We start from the raw sequence: 19745 nt of genomic DNA on the forward strand, positions 1-19745 counted from the left end.
GCTTTTCAAATACCAAGAACAAACAGACTGTCAGTATTTGCTACAGTTTGCTGATCCTTTTTACATGGTAATTCAGTTCTCAGAGAATCTGTGTCAAAAAGTTTGTGCTTGATATGTATCAATGAGTAATGATGTCTCAATTGGTCTGTATTAAGCTAATAACTTGAAAAAAACCAACCAAACCATAACAATAAAAGAAGACATTTATTCTGTTTGTGCATTTTGGTTCACAGTAATTTCTTTCCATGACCAAAAAAAAAAAAAAAAAAAAAAAAATTAATGAATAATGAAAGCACAGCTGTATTTAGTTCCTGATTTATAGAAAAAAATAACACCAGGAAAATATAATATTTCTTTTAATGGCTGGCAGCTGTTTCGGGTGAAAATTGAGTTTTCCAAGTCACTTTCAGAAAGGAGTCAGTGAGCCCTGCCATGGTGGCCAATGTTTCCTCTCTGAGGCAAAGAATAAATCTCCTCTGAAGGATGGGTGACTACACTGGGGTTGAGGAAAACAGCCTTTGGGGCTCCATTTTTCCTTCCTCCGTTATTTCAATTTGCTTATTTTAACCCAACTGTTTATTATTTTATGGACATGACTGCCAGTCCTACAAATCAAATTTGTGGCAAGTGGGGGAATGCTTATTTTTTCTGGAGTTTTTCACTCTGTATTTTATACCATACTAGGGTTGAGATATTTCCTCATATCTGTCTTAAAGGCTGTGTAAAATGGATTAGGCAGTATTACAGATATGTAATTTCATTTGTGAGTGTTTGGAATTTTAATATTCTATCAATATTTTTTGCTGAATTTGCACTCAGTTCTTAGCATGAGCAGTGGTATTATTGAGTGAGAATGTTATTAATGAAATCAACGGATTTTACTCTAAAAATACCTAATGGTGTTTTAAAGGAAAAAGTGCTTGTGTTCTTGTTCTTTTCAAAGTTGTAATGCAATATTGTTTCTGTTGCATGGAGATGTAGCATTTTATATTTATTACAGTACAAATACCTGTTGTAATTTGTGACTTTAAAACAGAGGACACTGCTCAGTGAAGAATATGATGTAATTTCTATCCAGTATGAAGTGCAATTTTCCTGATCTGGATTTATTTGCTATGAGAGGTTTTACTTCTCAGAACTAACAAATTAATAGGGTTTGAGAATACAGCAAAGTGGAAACATCTCAACTTCAAGTTACATTGTGCAGTTTGTACAAGTCATGTGGAGTCAAGCAACATGGGGTGTGTTCTGACATTTGGATTGTGGATTTAGGGTTTCTTAAACAAAGTTCAGTTAAATAATGAAAAAAGGGAAGGATGAGAATTTTGAAAATGTTGGGATATTGCAGGAGCACCTATTTATCTGTGTATACTTGTAGACAACTTATAAAGTGTGTGTTCTGTCTCTTGGAAGGCCTGAGTAACGAGAGGTTGTTCTTTAATTGTTAAGATCTGTGGTTGGTTATTTGAGAAGCAGGATGAAAGCTCTGCTAATAAAGATGTAGAAGTTATTGTCTGATTAACTTCTGCTTGTTCCCAGTTTATAGCAAAGCTTGAGTATATATGTGTATAAAAGCATAAACAATTTAAAAATTACATTTGTACTTCTGCTATGCCCATATTTTCAGCATTCATCCATGTATAAATAGAGGCTTCTCAAAAAATCAGTTCTAAAAGGAGATGTAGTAGACTTTTAGGGATTATACAATAAACTGAAAGTTATGAGAGCAAGATTTAAAATAGCATGAAAATCTGACTGCTTTCATTTGCTACTTTCCTAGACAAGAAACATCCCTCTTTGGCAATAATACATGAAGTCAAACAATAATTTAACATTGTTGTTTCTTAGATGTGCCACTTCTGTTGTCAGAACAAGCAGATCAGAGCTCTCCTCTGTGTGTAGAGACTATATAATGAAAGCAATAAATTAGAATCAGGTTAGTGGGTATTGATGCTGGTATATTGAAAAATACTGCATGTTGGAGTTGTAATATTAATATGAGTGTTACAAAGGTGGTGATGCATTTAGATCAATATGAAAAAAAATCATGGAGAGAGAAATTTGAATTTCTTCCATAATAATTTTAATGACTTTTTTTCCCCTGGCTTTTTATTTGTTGTTTTTTTTCTCACTCTTTTAACACTTTATGAATACAAGAGTTAAGGGGTTACAAAGACTATCCAGTGTGACAAAACAAAAGTACATTTATTGAGTACTCCTTGCTGTCAAGTAATAACACACTTCTGAGGAGACTGTGCTGTGAATTCTGAAATGTTCCCACATTGGAGACATCTAGACCTTTTCCTGCAACTGACATTTGGATACCTGCTGATTGGTGCACTCAGTTTTCTTTACTTCTTCTTTTCCTAATATTTTCCTCACAATTCCCTAGCCATTGCTTTCCACACTTTGTTTGTAGGCCATGTTCTTGAGCAGAGCTGGAAAAGGGTCTCCAGCTGTTCACAGTAAACTCATCAGTTGTTACAGCATTTTCAGTAAAGAGTTTAATGAAATATCTAGGAAAAATAATAATTGGCTGTGGTCTGGGATTTAAAAACTTTAGGAACATAATCTTGAGATTGCATGCTTAAAAGGCCCCAGGTGACTCTATCTGTACCTCAGTTTTTAGATCTCAGCCACAAGCTCAGCCTTGTTTTCCATTATATTTTCCTACCTACACATCTGTGACAGCTACGGTGAGATACATCTCACCTAACTAGCCTTGTAAAACTTACATGTCCAGATTTAATGAACCTTCTAGGTCTTTCTATTTTCAGTAAAGAAAATCAAGAGTTATCCTTCTGAACATTAAGCATTTTTATCATCCACTGAAAGTTTTAATCACTACAGAGTGGCCTGAGAAAATAAGCAAAATTTAGCTGTGTAAAATTATAATACAGGTAGATTTTTCTGGCCCTCCCTTAGGATCAAAACTGACAACTTATTAGACCTTTCCAAATACAGCTGAGAATTTAGTAAGATAAAAGATTTCTATTTAAAATAAAATTTAGTTACCTAATTTCCTGAATATGACACTAATCCCTCAGTCTTTTTGTGGGCTTTCTAGACCCATACATTTTTGTAAAGTATCGTAAAAGGAACAATGACTTGCTATTGCTGTATGTTTTTAAAGACTTTGAAATTATGTGAAATTCATTCCCCCATGCTCTTTCTTGAAATGGAAAAAGGCATATAAATAGTAAATGCTGGGTTTTTTTGAAGCTCATTGTGCTCTGATTACACATAATAAAATGCAAGTTTTTAGTAAAGACTTCATAGTAAATTACTTTTTGTTTTATCACAATGGACAAGTAATGTCAGACACCAACATATTCAATATAAAAATGACAATGAGGCAGTGGATGACTGCTAGATACAGATGACAGAGGAGTGAATCAGGCAGCTGCTCTGAAAGTTCAAAATAATTATCCTGACAGAAAATAGGTCTGGTGGTAACCCCCAACTTTGATGTAATACAAAGAGAATTTCATTTGGTCACAGATGAATATGGTTTATAGCATTTGATAATGGTACTTGGTTTCAAAAGCAGCATTTGAACTGATAGAGAGGAATGTGAATAGTTCTGTTCTCAACAAAGTCTAGCTGGAAATAGAGACCAATCACTAGAAAGAGGAGGAGAGAGACAAACTGCCTGTGCAATGAAGAGGTGAGAGTATGAATTTTAGAATCAGCATGAATAGACAGATCCTTAAATAGAAAAGTGTGGGAAGACTGTGACGAGTCTGAAGTTGCAATCATGATGGAGGTTCTTACAACTTTCAGTGATTTCAAGAAGTAAAAATAGAACAGCACTAGATCTTTGAGGGGTTTATTCACAAAATAGAAGTTATTAATTATCAGAAAAAAAAGTGAAAAAAAATCCATTTTAGTCTTTAATTGAGTAAAGATCATGTGATCCTCACCTAATATTTTAAAAATGGGATAATTAGGTTTTAGCTGAGAATGAGGTTGTCTCGTGGGTAGGTGGGACTAGTTCCATGCTCTTTTTGTAAATCTGGCTGATATACATTGCGGCACTTATGTCTTAGAGCTTTTGCTAAACTTAAACTTTCGGAGCTAAAATGAATAGGAATTTCTCAGAAATTCTGTATATGTTTGAAACTGTTTTGCCATTTTGTTCAGCTTTAAAAGTGTGTGTTAAGAAACTGCATGAGAGGAACCATGGGAGAATGGCCAGTGACCAACGTTAGAAAAGCTGTGAATGTGTCCAGTTAGGAATTTTCTTGCTCCCTTTTTGGGAACCTAGGTTCATTCTTCCTTCTTGCTGAGAGATGCAGTGAACTGGGATGCTCTCTTGGAATGATTTGTTCAAAGGTAAAAGATAGCTCAGAAGTGGTTCTCTAGAATTTACTCCAGCCTAATTCTTAAATTACTTAATAAACCCCCTTTATTGAAATACACTGCATAGGCAGTGGGTGCAGGATGGTGGAAGAATGAAGGTTGCTGTCACAGTAATTTTTTATTTGCTTCTTTATTAGAGCATGATTGCACAGTTTTTAATAATATTGCTATATACCAGTTCCCAAGGAACTTTCACTCCACAATGCACTGAATGAATTTGTAGGGAATGAATCAGTGATAATGTAATGGTGTGTTCCTTTCCTGTTTTGTTGAAAAAGTGGAAAGAATTACAATGAATGATGGAAGGAGCTGCCAAATAACAATGTTCATACATAGTGTTATATAATTCAAAGTATTACGTAAAATCAAAGTCCAGGTATTTCAGATTGGCTGCTCGTTTTTAATAGATGGTTTTGTCCTTGGTCTCTTTGTTTCATTTCCTGTCCTATAAAATGGCACTCAAATGCCTTCTCATCCTCAGTAATGTTGTAACAAATTCATTAACTTTTGTGAAGAACTTAGAAAATTATAGTGATGAATACTATAGAAAGCCACATTAGAAATTAATTCCATCTTGAGAAAAGGGCTTGTGTAGCACGTAGTAAATGAGGCATGGGCCCAACGCTGAGTACTGGACATGGAACAAAGTGTTGAATAGCTGCCTATTAGGGGAGCACTCACCCAAAAATAATTTACAGGCACCCTTGATTTGTAGTGGTTCATTTTACAGTCTTAATACTCCCCTGTAACGTACCTTTTCATATATAAATTTGTCACTAATTTATACTAAACATATTCAATCTAATTACCTTTCTTAAAAGTAATTACCACTGTAATTATATATTCTCACAGAGTATAGAGGCACTCTAGAAATACTGAAGAACTTCTTTCTGGCCTTTGTTCTTTTGGGAGTATTCTGTAGTTTTAAAAATCAGATCTTTCTTCCAATACGAAAGTTTGAGTATGAGAATTGGTCTGTTCCTTTTTGGATATGAGTACAAAACTTTCATATTAAACCATAGGATCCTTATCAGAAGTCATTGACCTTTCTTAATGAAACAGAGAGGTTTCTTGAAAATTAACAGTGATACTAGGGTTAAAGGATTGCTTTGAAATTAATTTTCCGTATTTCATTAAACATCTTTCTTCCCTAATTATTGTTATGTTCTCACACATGCTCATTACTGGCATTTAGAATTGATTTTAATGGCTCCTTTTGACTGTGAAAGCAGTCAAGGGTTTTGAAAAAAATCAAAATAGAGATGTGAAAAAACTCAATAACTGTAAGTCTTTGTAATATTTGACCATTGATGATGTCAGGGTGGTATTGTGGTCCTATCTCCCAACACTTTTTTTCTACTTTAATCAATGATTACTAAGATAAAGTGAAACAAAATGCCTGGAAACAGATATTAGACTGTTCTGGGCTGACTCCTGGCTCAAAAAATCACCCAGCTTGTGAATTCCAAATACTATGTTGTGTGCTGGGGAATTAAGATCTGAGCTTGTGAGCTGGGCTCTGAGTTTGTGGAGAGGTTTCTATGTTCTCACAAACTTTTCCCATGGAACTTCAGACATAAAAGTTCAGGGAGTTATAAAAGTTCAGGAGATTATAGGCGAGAATGTGGCTCTTCAACTTCTGTCTGCCTGCTGCTTGAGTCACCTGCCTGAGTAGATTTGTTGTGTTTCTGTCTTGGTAAGCAGAAACATGAAAAGTCTCATTTGTTTATGTAAAGGGTAAAATTACTTATGGTGGCTTCCTAAAGGTTTAAAGTAGAAACAAATCCACATGGAGTAGAATCTTCTTTGGCTTCTCCAAATTCCTGATTATAATTATACACAACATATACATTTATATCAACAGGATACACTGAATGTACTTTAAATAGCTGTTTCTACATTTAATATTATATATGTGCCTACTTTTACATTTAGCTATTCAGAACTGGTCGTAGTCTTAGAACTGACTTTTAGTTTAAATTTTGTGCTGTTTTTGGGCTAAGCTCTCTAGTATGAATGGCACTATGAATTGGGAAATGTGGTGTGATGTACTGTGTAACTGCTTAGTTTATGTGCTCTTATGATGCATTGCATTGGCATATATTATGTTCAGGAAGAGGTTTGGCAGAAGAAGGAAATCTGTTCTATCTGCTTCAGTCTGCAGAAGGTGGAGCTTTCTGGAGGCGAGGGAGGTGATATTTTTCCCTGGCAGCTGCTGAATACATGTGGGGGAAGAGTCTCCTAAGTTACAGAATGAAACAGATGGAGAGAGTGAGGAAGGATAGTGAGACAGCAGCAGAGTGCAATGGGTAGAGTATTCTTTACAATCCCTTTTAATATCTACTCTGAGTTTCTTCTTCTTCTAATTTATATTCGAATAAAATCTAAATTTAGAGACTTTCAAAGATTTTGAATCTTCACCTTAAGAATAGGTCCAGACAAATCTTCCTTGAAGTTTTGTGAACCTTTCTCCAACCTATGAAATTTCTTCAGCAAACTTCTGCAGTCCTCAGGAAGATGGGAAGGAGTGTTTGCTCGGTGTCAGTTCTTTCATTTGCACCTGAGTTCATTTGTGCTGTTGAATCACACAAATGCACTTAGGCCCTGCTGTCTGCTTCATTTGAGTCATGCACACCGTAGGTGCCTCCCCTGAGTTAGAATTGTCTCTGAATGGTTAAGTGTTTCTGCGTTATAGCACCCAGGCCGTGGCCAAGGCAGGGATTTAATGGTTTGTCCTGTGGCAGGTCTCTGTGGAATTGGTGTAATTTAGAGATCCTTTGGCAACTCTGAAGAATCCCAAGGCGAGTTCTTGTGTTGGCTCTCAGAGCTGCTCTTGAAGCTGTGTTGTTCAAGACTTTTGAGTGCTACAGAGGAGATAATGTGTGGGACTTCCTACTGAACTTTGCTGCCATTAATGAAGTATCAAATTGATCAACCATTAAATAATAGAGTAATTAATAACACAGCAAAAAACTTTGGGATATCTTGGGTACAAAAGGAGAGCCTCTACACATAATTAACCCTTACTGTTTTTCACAATTTACTGTCAACTGTATTGTATGTAAGAATGCAATAAGAAAAAGTGGAACTAATTTTCTGATGTGTTACAGATGGTAAATTTATGAGGAACTGTGTAGTTTAACTTCTTTTATAAGTGTAAGGACTTCTCCTACATTCCTTGAAACTTCAGTTCATACTTTGTTGGCTTTTAACAAGTAAAACATAAATTAAAAAATTATTTAAAAATTAACCAAGAACAAAGAACTAAACACCACCACCACAGCAAACCCCAGGGGAAAAATGTCATATTGTTTCAAAATAAATTACTTTATTGCTTCAAAACTTGTATGCAGAATCGATGTTCATTCATGACTAGGAGACAAGTGTCCTATGTCTGTTTCCAGTGTTATCTTATGATTGGATATTATCTTTATACGACTACTGGTTTTTGGCTGATACTCTGCATCTCTGAGAGGACACAATTTGTGCTTGGAAAAAGACTGTGACATATTTAAGTGGAAATTTCCCATATCTTATGAGAAATTAAATGGCATCTTGTCCAAGCTTGTCAGTGCTGCTTCTTGCACCTTCTAGCCCTTGCTGTAGACAGAATTTCTGTAGGAGTGCTTTCTGTGATGCGGGTCTACCACACCTTTACAATAAATCTGTTTGCAAAGATTCATGCTGAAGCAGTCATCTGTATTTTGAGGAGCTCCAAGTTGACCATGTCAGGAGATGGAGCGTATCTATATATTATTCCTAACCTTTTTGCCTTTCTACTCACTATTATTAAAGGGTTTATTAATCCATTTAATAGGGGTCAATCTTTACTTGCCATCTTTTCCTGTCCTGTTACATTTAAAGAGGTTTTGGTACCATGGTCATCTTATTGTTAAGCACAGAGATATGGCACACTAGTCAATGAGATTTATTAATTAGATTTGCATAACTGTGGAAGTGTGGAGTACTATCAATGAATTAATGGGGCATTTTAATTTCATATTTATTAATCGTTTGCCTTCATAAACATGCAGAGACCTGGTCAAAACTTGTTAGCTAAGACATGTAGATCAGCTTATTCTTATTTGAATAACAGAACTGTGGTGGTTAATAATAGAGAAAGCGAACTTCTCACCTTTTGAATGTCATGGTAATGCCTTTCTTGTCACTCCTTTTTGGGTTCCTCCACACTCAAGATATTCTATGAACCTTTATTTTCTACTTTTCCTTCCACACTCACTATCAAAAAAAATTCCAAAAAACCCTGAACAAAACCAAACCAAAACAATTTTCTTTTACTATTAAGACAATGTAGTGGGCTTTTTTCTCTTTCTATGTCAGCCTTCCCATAGGATACAACAGAGTGTATTTTTTCAGATGATGTGTTGCTGCAGAAAAGGTGATTGTCAGCAGTAAGCAAACTATTAAATCCAACAAAAGGCTGACACAGCTTTTCTTCTGCTTTGACTTAATCTTTCACTCTCTTTGTATTTACTGATTTTGTTTTTATGATCACATATTTTTTATTTGTTACACAGTTTGTGGTGTTGGTGACTAGCAGGATGTCAGCAGACCAGGGATCAAAATAATGCTTTACAATTATTCACTAGGTTGTAGCACCAGAGATGACTTACCATATTTTAACACGCATAAAATAATAATCACAATCATGTATTCTTACAAGTCACCTCCTTATTTCCTGTGAGAGAGGGAAAAAGAGAAGCTTTTGATCCCTGTAGAACTGTTAATGGTAAAAAATTTAGTAGATTTTTTCTGTTGGGTCTGAAGATATCTGCTCATGTAATAGCATTTAAGATGCATCCACCACACCCACCTCTGGTTCGCAACTGCCTGTTGCACAGGGGTTATTTATCTGCTATCACTATTTACATCTCTGAGGGCTCTGCTGATTCTCATCTCTCTGCACTGAACATTTCCTGCTGGGATTCTAGATGGCTCCCTCTATAAATTGCAACAACAGTTATTCCTGGTGACCTTTTTTCTTCTTACGTTTTGGAGGTGCTGGAGTCCTGCTTTACCCTGACAGGTCTGCTTCTGCCCCTTCCCCTGCAGAAAAGTTTCTTTTCAGTCGTTCCTCGAGCTATGAGCCAAGTAAGGGTTAATCTCATTCCTCTGGCTCTGGGAACACAACAGGACAGCTCGGATAACTTCTGTCTTCGGACTTGTCCCAGTCATTTTCTGCTCCTTCCAGGAAGGGCTAGGCATGGGTTGGATCATCTGAAAGTGGCTGTTTCTCTCTTCTGCACCTCTGCCAGCCCAGCAGATTGTAGTGAGCGGCATGTGGAGCTGCCTGGCAGGCTCTGCTCCATTCATAGGGTGCAAGAAAAATGTGTAGAACAAAAGCCAAAGGGGAATAAACCAGAATTTTTTGGAGCAATACTAAACAACTCCTTGTTTCCCTTGTATGAAAAATTTATATCACTTGCCACTTAAAAAAATGTCTTAAAATTCTGTCAGTTTAGAAAGGAAACACTTGATGGTCACATAATTTCTTTTCAAAGTTTCATTTTGCCATGTAGTTATTAGAAATCTTATTTACTACAATAAATAAGCCTTCATACTATATAATTTTAGTCTAGATGCAACTTTTTCCAGATTTTTTAAACTTAGTTATTTCAGAGTGAAATTAGGAAACTGATAATGCTCTATCAACACAATATTATATTTTGGAATAATTATTTCACTAAGAATGGCTTTTTCAATTTATGTCTAATTGCTGCTCTGGCTTGATTATAAAATAGTTATTTTTTCTTAATTTTTTTGTTAATTTTAGTTTTAATCATTTCAATACTTTATAATGCAAACACTTCAATAGTGAAATGTGTGTGAATAATTCTGACTTGTAGATTTCTCCATGACTTTTAAAATCAATGTGAATGGTAAACTTTGAGGTACTTGCTAATATGTATGCACTTTATTTTATTGTTTAAAATTTTTGTTTTGCCTGCAGACAGCCTTTTGATTGATTATCAGTTTACCTTCAGCTTATTACAAGAGGATGATCGTCATCACACTGCCATAAACTTTATAGCAAATCCAGAACAGGTAAGAAAATATTAATAACTTAAGTTTAGAGACTCAGAATTAAGAGTTCCATTGTATTTGATGTAGATTAAAGGTATTCAAACTGTCTATAAGGTTTTAGAAATAGTTCACATTGTCTGAGAACTGCAAAATTAGTCCAGTGCCTTCATGGAGAATCCTTTCTAACTGGTAGATGTACTTCAGCTTAATCAATACTCTTAAAAATTTGCAGTTGGTTGATTTTATTGTTGCTCCCATGAATAACAAGTTTAATGTCTTCCTAAGATGAATTGAAGGGGTAAACCCTTCTGTTGAGAAAACATTTTTATTTGCAGAAAGTAATTTTTGGCTTATGATTAGAATGTAGACATTTGCCATATATTTTTTATTTTATTTTTATAAAGACAAATATTTTGTTATACTTAGGACAAACTACAAACCCAATTGGTGTAGTTATATGTTAAATTGTACCCTGTGCTTACCAAAGCAAAAGAGAGAATTGCCTTTGGCAGTGAATCATTACCATTTCTAGTTATGTTTAAAATGAAAACTGGAATATGATTAGAAGGCTGAATTAGTTATGTGCAATAGAGTTACATGCAATACATTCTGATATGTTTTGTTAACTTTCCTTTTTTTCTTTTTTCCCCCAGTCAAATAAAAATTTGGATATATCAATTAATGCATCAAACAATTTTAACCTCAATATTACGTGGTCTATTGGTTCTACAGGTGAGAGTGAATTTTGGTATGATGAGTTTTTCCCCAAATGATTTCATGATCCTTTGAGTTATTTTAACCTGATTGTCTCTTTGTTGCTAATTTTGATAATAAAACTTTGCCAAATCTGTTCTTTTGCCATTATCATTATGCTGTTATTAATTATATTATTTAAACCTCAGATGATAATTTGCAATCTGAATAAAGCTTCATTAATATGTTGACTTTCTCTCCTATTCAATTAAAATTACGTTGGTAGGAAAAGCTTGTAGCATATTTAAATTTTTAAAACGACAGTGTTATGAAATGCTGTGATTTTAATTAAGATAAATTGCTTCCTTAACTACTGCAGAGACTGAGATTTTATTTCTTTGTTTCAGTGTTCAAGCTAAAAATTTAATTATTAACCTCTACATTGATATCAAACAATAAAGTTCTTCTGTGTATGCTGATAAAAAGAGCTGCTTATCTATTTTTTCTCCAACTTTGAACCCCATTACTCTTCTTTGTTTTAATTTAGACAGTTTTTCTGAATTGGTTCTATTGACTTTCTGAAAACACATCCAAGGAGAGGCATGATGCTTAAAATGAAATAATTTAAAAAAATCTTTTTAAAGAAGGTTCAGAGTTTCTCTTAAACTTATGAATTTCTTCATCGATGCATTTCTGAAGTACTTTACCATACTACAGTTAGTAAACTCTGTTTATTCCTGTATTTTAACTTAGCTCAGTCACTCATTTATTTGCAGAAACTAATAAATGTTTATTACTAGTTACGTTATTAACGCTTTCATGAACAATTAAAACGTGACAGCAAAAGTGTAGGATGTAGACAAATTCCCTTACAGATTTTATTGAGCTGTTTATTGAAATGAAACATAAATTATGGAGGAAAGCATATTATCTGTTAAGCTGACCATAATAACTGTCTTGTAAAATTATGTTTCTTCTGTCACTTTTCCAATTTGCATGTAATTTTTGAAACCAAACTAAAAATTTCTGTGATTTCTCTGTATGTATAATAAATATACCTAATGTGCCATGTAAACTATAGTAGGGGGCTGGTTTAGAGGAAGACACTAAAAGCAATTAAGGATTTATGTTTCTTATGCAAATTTACTTTGGCATCTTTAATGATGATGAATATTTTTCTCAAATATGTATATTTACACCTGAACTTTTAAAAATTTTTAGCTGGAACAATATCTGGGGAAGAGATTCCTGTTGTTTCCAAGGTTAATATTAAGGAATACAGAGACAGCTTTTCCTGTGAAAAATTTAACTTTCGAAGCAACCCGAACATCACTTTTTATGTCTATGTCAGCAATTTCTCCTGGCCCATCAAAATACAGGTTAGTGACTGCTTTGTGCTTTTAGAGACATTTTTATTTCAGCTTTACATTGAATTTCATGATTTCGCTCATACAGTGAGTATACAAATAGAGTTATTTGCATGTTGTATTTTCTGTCTATAAAAATTATGTTATGATAGCAGTCCTGGTATGATTGTAAGGCTGGGCTGGATGGGGCTTTAAGCATCATGGCCTGGAGGGACGTGGTGCTGCCCATGGCAGGGGAGTTGAAATGAGGTGCTCTTTAAGGTTCCTTCCAGCCCAAACCATTCCATGGTTCTGTGCTTTAGCTTTTAGCAGTGAGTCAGACTTCAGTCAATTTTAAAATCTGAATTTAAGTTGTTGAACATATGTGTTTAATTGTAATATAACTCCAGCATTTAGATGAAAACACAGAAAATGGTACACAGATCTCTATGTACCTGGGTATTTGAATGTTAATAATTGGCTTTCAGAGCCTTTTTAAATGCTGAGTGACTGTATCAGATTACAATATCATAGACTTCAGTTAAGACTAAGTATAGTTTATTAGAATTTATGTTCTTCTTTGACTTCATTGGAATAAATTTCATTCAGTATTTTCTGGAGCACTGAGAGACTGTGCAGTAGCAGACACAAAAAAATCAATGCAATCGTGATTCCTCCCTGGCCTGTGATGTTCCAGCAATATTTATACTAATAATTGCTATGGCTGCACTTGTGAACACAGCCTCCCCTGCATCAATGAAGGATATTCTTATGTGGATGAATGGCTTTTGACTATAACTCCCTTACAGAATTAAGTCTTAAAAATTAAATTGTTAAAATGATAATAAAATTTCATAATTCCTGATGATTTACTTCAGAAACAAGTACAAGCTCAAAATACTTTGCAATTAACCATAGAAATACCCTAAGAAATTTCCATTTTGGTGGGAAAAAAACCTTCCTTATTTTTCTAAAATACAGAACCTTACTTTATAAACTATGTATAAAAATACACACACACACACACACACACACACACACATATATATATATATATATATAAATTTTAAAAATACAAAAATGTATTCTATCTGTGTAGGTATATATGATAAAGTGATCTGGATTAAAGCAGTCATCTTCTGACTAAAATGTCAGAGAAATGTTTTCTTGTGTTAAGTAAAACTAGAGTTGTCTTCATCGTACCTGTACAGTGACTGTAAATGTGTTTTAATGTGTCAAAGGATGAATTTATTCAGCTTAGTAACATTTATGACTCTACTAGTTTATCAAAAAATCCAAACAAACCCTGAAGACTAACTGCTTTCTTTTAGTCTTCATATTAGGGGTGTTTTGCAGTCTCTCCCACTTCCTAAGGATAGAGCAAGTTCAGCTGCCAAACAGGCTCCTTAAACAAATCCCCGGAGCAATATCAGCTGTAAATGCATTACACTCTCCTCTCACCTTTACGGCTGCAAGGTGGCTGTGTCATCATTGTAAGACAAACATTATTAAGGTGATGTATTCCTGAGACGTGCAGCTCTGTGGCAGATGTTGGCAGATCTTAGCTCCTCCTTGTGCTGTTTCCGCTGCAGCATAACACCCTGATGGAGGGAATCCCTCATCATGGGTTACATCCTTCCTCTTTTTTTAAAACCAGAATTTTCATTGTCTGCCCTGATTACACAGTTTTTGGTTTTAGGCTTTTTTTTGTACTTCTTTTAGAGGCACACTGAAATTCATCAGTCTACACAGTTCTGCCTCAGATGTAGCGGTGCTTGATTATTGCATTCCTGTCCCATCCTTACTCCATCTAGAAATTAAGTTACTCAGTTTTATGCACTGAGAAGGAATACTGAGGTCCAGTTGGGGAAACTGGGATTTTAATTTTGTCGTCTGTATTTGCCTTCCTAAATGAATGAGATTATTATTTAGCTCTCAGCCTTTTTTTATGCTGTAATTTGTTATTTTCTGAGAAAATATCTGAAGTCAACATTACCAGTATATGTTTCTTGTGTTTGGTGCTCTAGCAGTAGATATAATCTTCAAATGATAAATGGAGCAGGGAGCTCCACTTTGTTTTATATGCTAGCTTTATAATTCTGCATGTAGTAGAAATTTTAAAAGTATATGAAACCTCCTATGACTTTGGGTTAAGAGAAGGAAGTCATGGTTCATTCCAATCAGAGGATAAAGTTTCCAAGGCCAGTACTAAATCAGGTCTAATAGTTATGATCTTTTACATCTTCACTCGGAGCTTACCAGATTTCACCTTCATAACAGGCAAAAGTGGTTGATATTTGTCTATTTGCACTGCAGTTCTTTTCCCTACAATGGCCACACTGCATTGCTCATGACATGCTGGGAAAAACCTGGGATTTGGTGTTAACTCAGTACTGAAGGCTTTATTTAATCCTAAGGAAACTATTGTGGCTTCCTTGACAGGTATTCTGTTCATTTAATAAGTAAGGTAGCAACATGAAATTTGACGCATGCCTTTCACACAATGCTTTTGTAGAGGGCTAAGTACTCCAGCACATTGAGCATTTTTCAAGTACAGTCTGAGTACCAGCACTCCTGTATTTCCATTATTCATCACAACTTGTTGAGAATACATTATATAAAACACGAGTTCCTAAGGAGGCAGAGCTGGTGACCTTACTTCCTTTTAAACTGCTATTTGAAGTTGTGTTATTGATGTTATTACCACTGGTGTTGTTGGTATGCATTTCACCTATCTGCTCTTGTGCCTCCTGTTATGCTGGCACTGGAGCTAAGATTTCTGGGCTCTTTTCATTGGGAGGATTTGGGTGTTGGAGTTACTGCTCTTTTTGTTTTCTACAGGAAAAGAAACAGCCCTCCTCGTTATACAAGACATTTAGGTTCACTTTCTGTTAAAGTCACCTATATTATCTCTAGTTTTGCATTAATTTATCTCCAAGATTTTCATGACTATAAAGAAAAGCTGTTCGTCCCAGCAGGTGATTGTTTATTGGGATCAATGGCTCACAGCTGCTTCCTCAGATAGTTTTATTATTCATGTTACCTATTCAGCAAGCTGGGATTGTTTTTTCCAAAATGTTAATAAATCCCTGGTGGCTCTAAAAAAAAAAAATCTTCTTAAGAAATATGATTTCTTGGCTTAGAAAAAAGGGTATGTCATGATTGGTGTCAATAAAAATAGTTCTTTAAGGTGCACTGGTCTGTGATAGGCAGTGACCTATTTCATTGTTGGCACTAGTGATCCCAGTCACCTCAGAATACAAATTCTTCAGCGCTGGATAGCAGGGAATTACTTGGAAAACACAGAAACTATGGACAAAATTCTGAGTTTCTTTCAGCTGTACTGCTGCTCTCTGTTGAAGCATTCTGCAGGTTCCCATCACCCTCCTGTGCATGGGCACACAGCTGGGTGATCTCTGCAGCCCCCAGGGGAAAACGCTGCATTTAAATTTCCTGATGCTGAAGGCATTTTATTTAGCTGTAAAATCTCTTCTTCCTTGAGGAAAGATGCAGAAAAGTGACATAGTTGCATAAGGGGTCATTAGAAAGGTGGTGTTGTGGAACATCTTCAGCTGTTTCCACAAATAGATCTACTCTCTATTGACCTGGCTGTGAAATGGGCAGGTGCCAGTCTTTCCTCAGAAGTAATAATAGTTCTTGTAATAGTTATTAATAGTATTAATGTAATAGTTATACACTGGCACACAAATGTTGGATATTTCCCTGTTGAATTACTCTAACAGCTTATACCACACTTTTTCTCCATTTCCTTTAATTCAGAGTTGCTGGTGAGTAAGAATGGATAAAGACCCTTAAATTTAACTGGTGAGACTTTCATAAACAACAGTAGTTTCTACATATTTTCAGAGGAAATATCTATAAATTAACTTTGTTAACAGGTATTAAAAGAAGTGTCCAGGTAACAGGATGTGATTAACATCCACACTTGTTTTTGACTGTCTTTGACAGTCCCAAACCTTTAGGTCTATTGTGTCTTATATATCATTTAAACAGGACTCCATGAGAAAATGCTCTTGCTTTAAAATGGGCTAGATTTCTGAACAGAGTATGTGACAAAGCCCCATAACTTGTTTCAGCTCATTTTTATTTTATTTTGAGAGTTAGTATAATTCAGACTCCACTGATAATGGAATTTGAAGGCTGTAACATTTATTGAAAAGCAGTAACTCAGACTGTAGCCAGCACCTCAAATAGTGGTCAATGGTCCCTGAAGTAGTAAGCAGTCATAAAGCTTGGGCTTCTGACAGCTATGCAAATATTAATAACAGCAGTCACAACATGTTCTTCAGTCTCAGGAAACTAATTTTATGGCAAGGGATTTTTGTAATTTAAGCTGGTAACATTTTTTCCATCATTTTCTCCCATATTCTGGAAAGCAGTGACTGCATATGAAAAAGCAAATACCCTTAAAATGCTGTCCTGGCTATTGGTCTGATTTCTGCCCCTAAGGACAGCAGTGACATTCCTGCTTTAGGATCAGCTGCATTCCTGCACCTATATCTTTTTATAACTGTCAAACTTGTAAGTCTGATCTCAACTTGTGCCTGAGCAGCAAAATTTTATACCAATTTTAAAGCTGAATCTGGAGATAATAATAACTGTTCTACTAGTTATTTCCTTTCTTCCCTGAAGTGTAAATGAAAGATTCACAAGTGTCTGAGTTTTAATTGGGAGGGTCAGTTTAAATTGTAAGGTTCAGCCTCAGCAGCAAAGCACTGTTTGGCAAAATTAGGTTTGTGTTTAATGAAAAAAAAAATATATCTTGTTATACATTTTTGAACATAGCCTAGTTAAACTAACATGCTTCCCCAGCGTAAAACAATTACCGTTGCAGTGAAGTTAGACAGGATGTTGGTGTACATGTGGAATACCCTGATGTGTTTGAAGAAGTTTAATATTTTTAAGCAAGCCTACTTGGAATTCTGTTTTTTTCTGCGCTGTGGTTTCTGATGAAAATTGTCTTTGGCACCCTGTATTGTTTTGTATACCAAAACAGAATAATGAATTATTGTGAAGATTTACATTTTATTTGTATGTAGCACAACAGATAATTAAAATGACTTCATATATAAGTCTTCAAGTGATTTTTTTTTTAAGCTGAAAACTTGTGTTCTTTCAGTTTACTGGCTTCTGTTTCAATAATTGATTTTCCCCCCCTCTTAATAGCCTGAGTGTAGCAACTGAAGGAGTCTAATGTAAATCAAGAAGCATATCTACCCTTGTAATAAAATTTACTGTGTAGTATAATTTATTTCAGCTTTTTTGGTTTTGTTTGGACTTCATTTGAATTTTTAACGTTCATGTGTGACTTACATATTTTAAAAGCTCCAAGAACAGAAACTTGTCAGTCACAGCTATTAGAAGTTACAACAATATCACAAACCTAATAACTAAATTAACAAATAAAGGTCAGATCTTTTTGGTTTTTAAGGCCTTCCTGATCTTTGCTAAGGTCATGATTGTGGATCCTTTGCTTGGAAAATATGTATTTATCCACATGTAGCTGTATTTGTAGCTGTGCCACCTGTGATTGCATGCCTAAATTTAATCCCTATGATTTATGGGGAACAATTCAATTTCTAAGTGCCTTAATGGTTTTCACAGAGGCTGCTGAGTAACTGCATATAGCAATGTATGGAGACACTGTAATTCCTGAAACACTTAACAGCTATTGATGATGAAGTGGATGCATTAACTTCCAAAACAACTTCGATGTTTTCTTACAGTAAATGTAAAATCCCTCTATTAAAATAGGTTTGAATGTAGTAAATCAGGAACAAAAACCTGGGAAATCTATTGAACTATCATATAGTGATAATTCTGCAAGGAGCAGGAAATTCTGTCAGAAGAGAAGAAATAACAGGAATAGAAGGCAACCTGCAGTACAGGGTGGATTTGTTTATAGATATACTGAGATATAGTCTAAAATGGAGATATATGTGTGTAGTTTCAGTATTTAGTGAGGATGATGATATTGATCATTATGAAAAGTCAGGATTGATAATAATAATAGTAATAATTAACAGAGAAACATAGAATCATTCTGGTTGGAAAAGGCCTCTAAGATCATTTGGTCCAACCTTTGACCTTATACTGCCAAGTCCAACACTAAACCACATCCCCCACTGCCACATCTACACATCTTTGAAATGCCTCCAGGAGTGGTGACTCCACCATTGCCCTGAGCAGCCTGTTCCAAAGCGTGACAGCCCTTTCTGTGAAGACATTTTTCCTAATATCCAATGTAAACATCTCCATTTTCCACTTGAGGCCATTTTCTTTCATCCTCCACTTTGCTGTGAAAATTATCCTCAACAAAGCTGGATGCAAAGTGTGCGTTGAATGTGCTCATGTTATGCATCAGGTCATATCAATCCTGGGTTCTGAAGGAAGAGAAATTGCAGTGCCAAAAGCAGGAGGGGTTGGGAACATGACACGGAAGAAGTGCAATGCAAGTTCCCATGTGGATGTAAGAGGGAAGCGATCCAAATAACAAGAGGTGTAGTAAACTACAGTGCTTTGGAAGAGATTTTCAAGGAAGGTTGTTTTAATATTTAGTGTTTTGTCAGCTTTTATGCATTGAATATAGGCATTAAATTATACAGGGAATTGGAATGAAAGAATATATATCTAAAGGAGCAGGGATCTCCATAAGAGATCACAAGGCTGCTCATGATACATTTGTGCTTCAATATTCTGCCGAAGTGGCTCATCTAATCTCCTGTCTGCTCATGGCATTTAGGTTGTTAGACAGCAAGAAGTCAGGAAATTCAGGTTTATACCTTCCATAGTATTGTTTTTTATGTATGATAAAAATGTATTAAATGGAATTTTTGCTCTATAGTTATTTTTAGGAAAAAAACCCAACTCTAAGTGGAAAAATGTAAAATTATTTTAAAATTGAAATCAAAACAACAGCATGAAGGTAAAGTTTCATTTGCTTCATTGCTAGTATCTAAAGCTAAACTCAATTCTGTTTTTCAACACATTAAATACCATTGTTAAAATTCTCAGTCATAGTTACATTATTATAGGTATATCTGTTACATGTACAATTATTGCATTTTAGAAAGTACTTGAAAATTACTACCCAAATGGGGACTGCTACAGTAATTATGGGTCCTTTTTTCTTTCTTAGGCAATCAAATATAATGCCAGAAATCTACCAGCTCTTGCCTTGGAAAGTGGACTATCTATAATATCTATAATTTATTTTCTTGGAATTTTAAGGCTAATTGTATGGAGAATAAATCCCAAGGCTGTATAATATTCCCCAAT

At 35.0% G+C, this 19745-nt stretch overlaps 1 protein-coding gene across 4 annotated transcripts in view; it reads left to right on the plus strand.

Annotated features, from left to right (window-relative positions):
* Window positions 1–19745, plus strand: part of ATRNL1 (attractin like 1) — a 435696-nt gene that overhangs the window by 167809 nt on the left and 248142 nt on the right. For all 4 annotated transcript variants that reach the window (XM_038140021.1, XM_038140022.1, XM_038140023.1 and 1 more), the window contains exons 22-24: window positions 10334–10428; window positions 11061–11139; window positions 12322–12479. In XM_038140021.1, the coding sequence (XP_037995949.1) occupies window positions 10334–10428; window positions 11061–11139; window positions 12322–12479 (332 nt within the window). The remainder of the gene's footprint in view (window positions 1–10333; window positions 10429–11060; window positions 11140–12321; window positions 12480–19745) is intronic.

Source organism: Motacilla alba, chromosome 6 (assembly GCF_015832195.1).
Source record: "Motacilla alba alba isolate MOTALB_02 chromosome 6, Motacilla_alba_V1.0_pri, whole genome shotgun sequence".
NCBI lineage: Eukaryota > Metazoa > Chordata > Aves > Passeriformes > Motacillidae > Motacilla > Motacilla alba.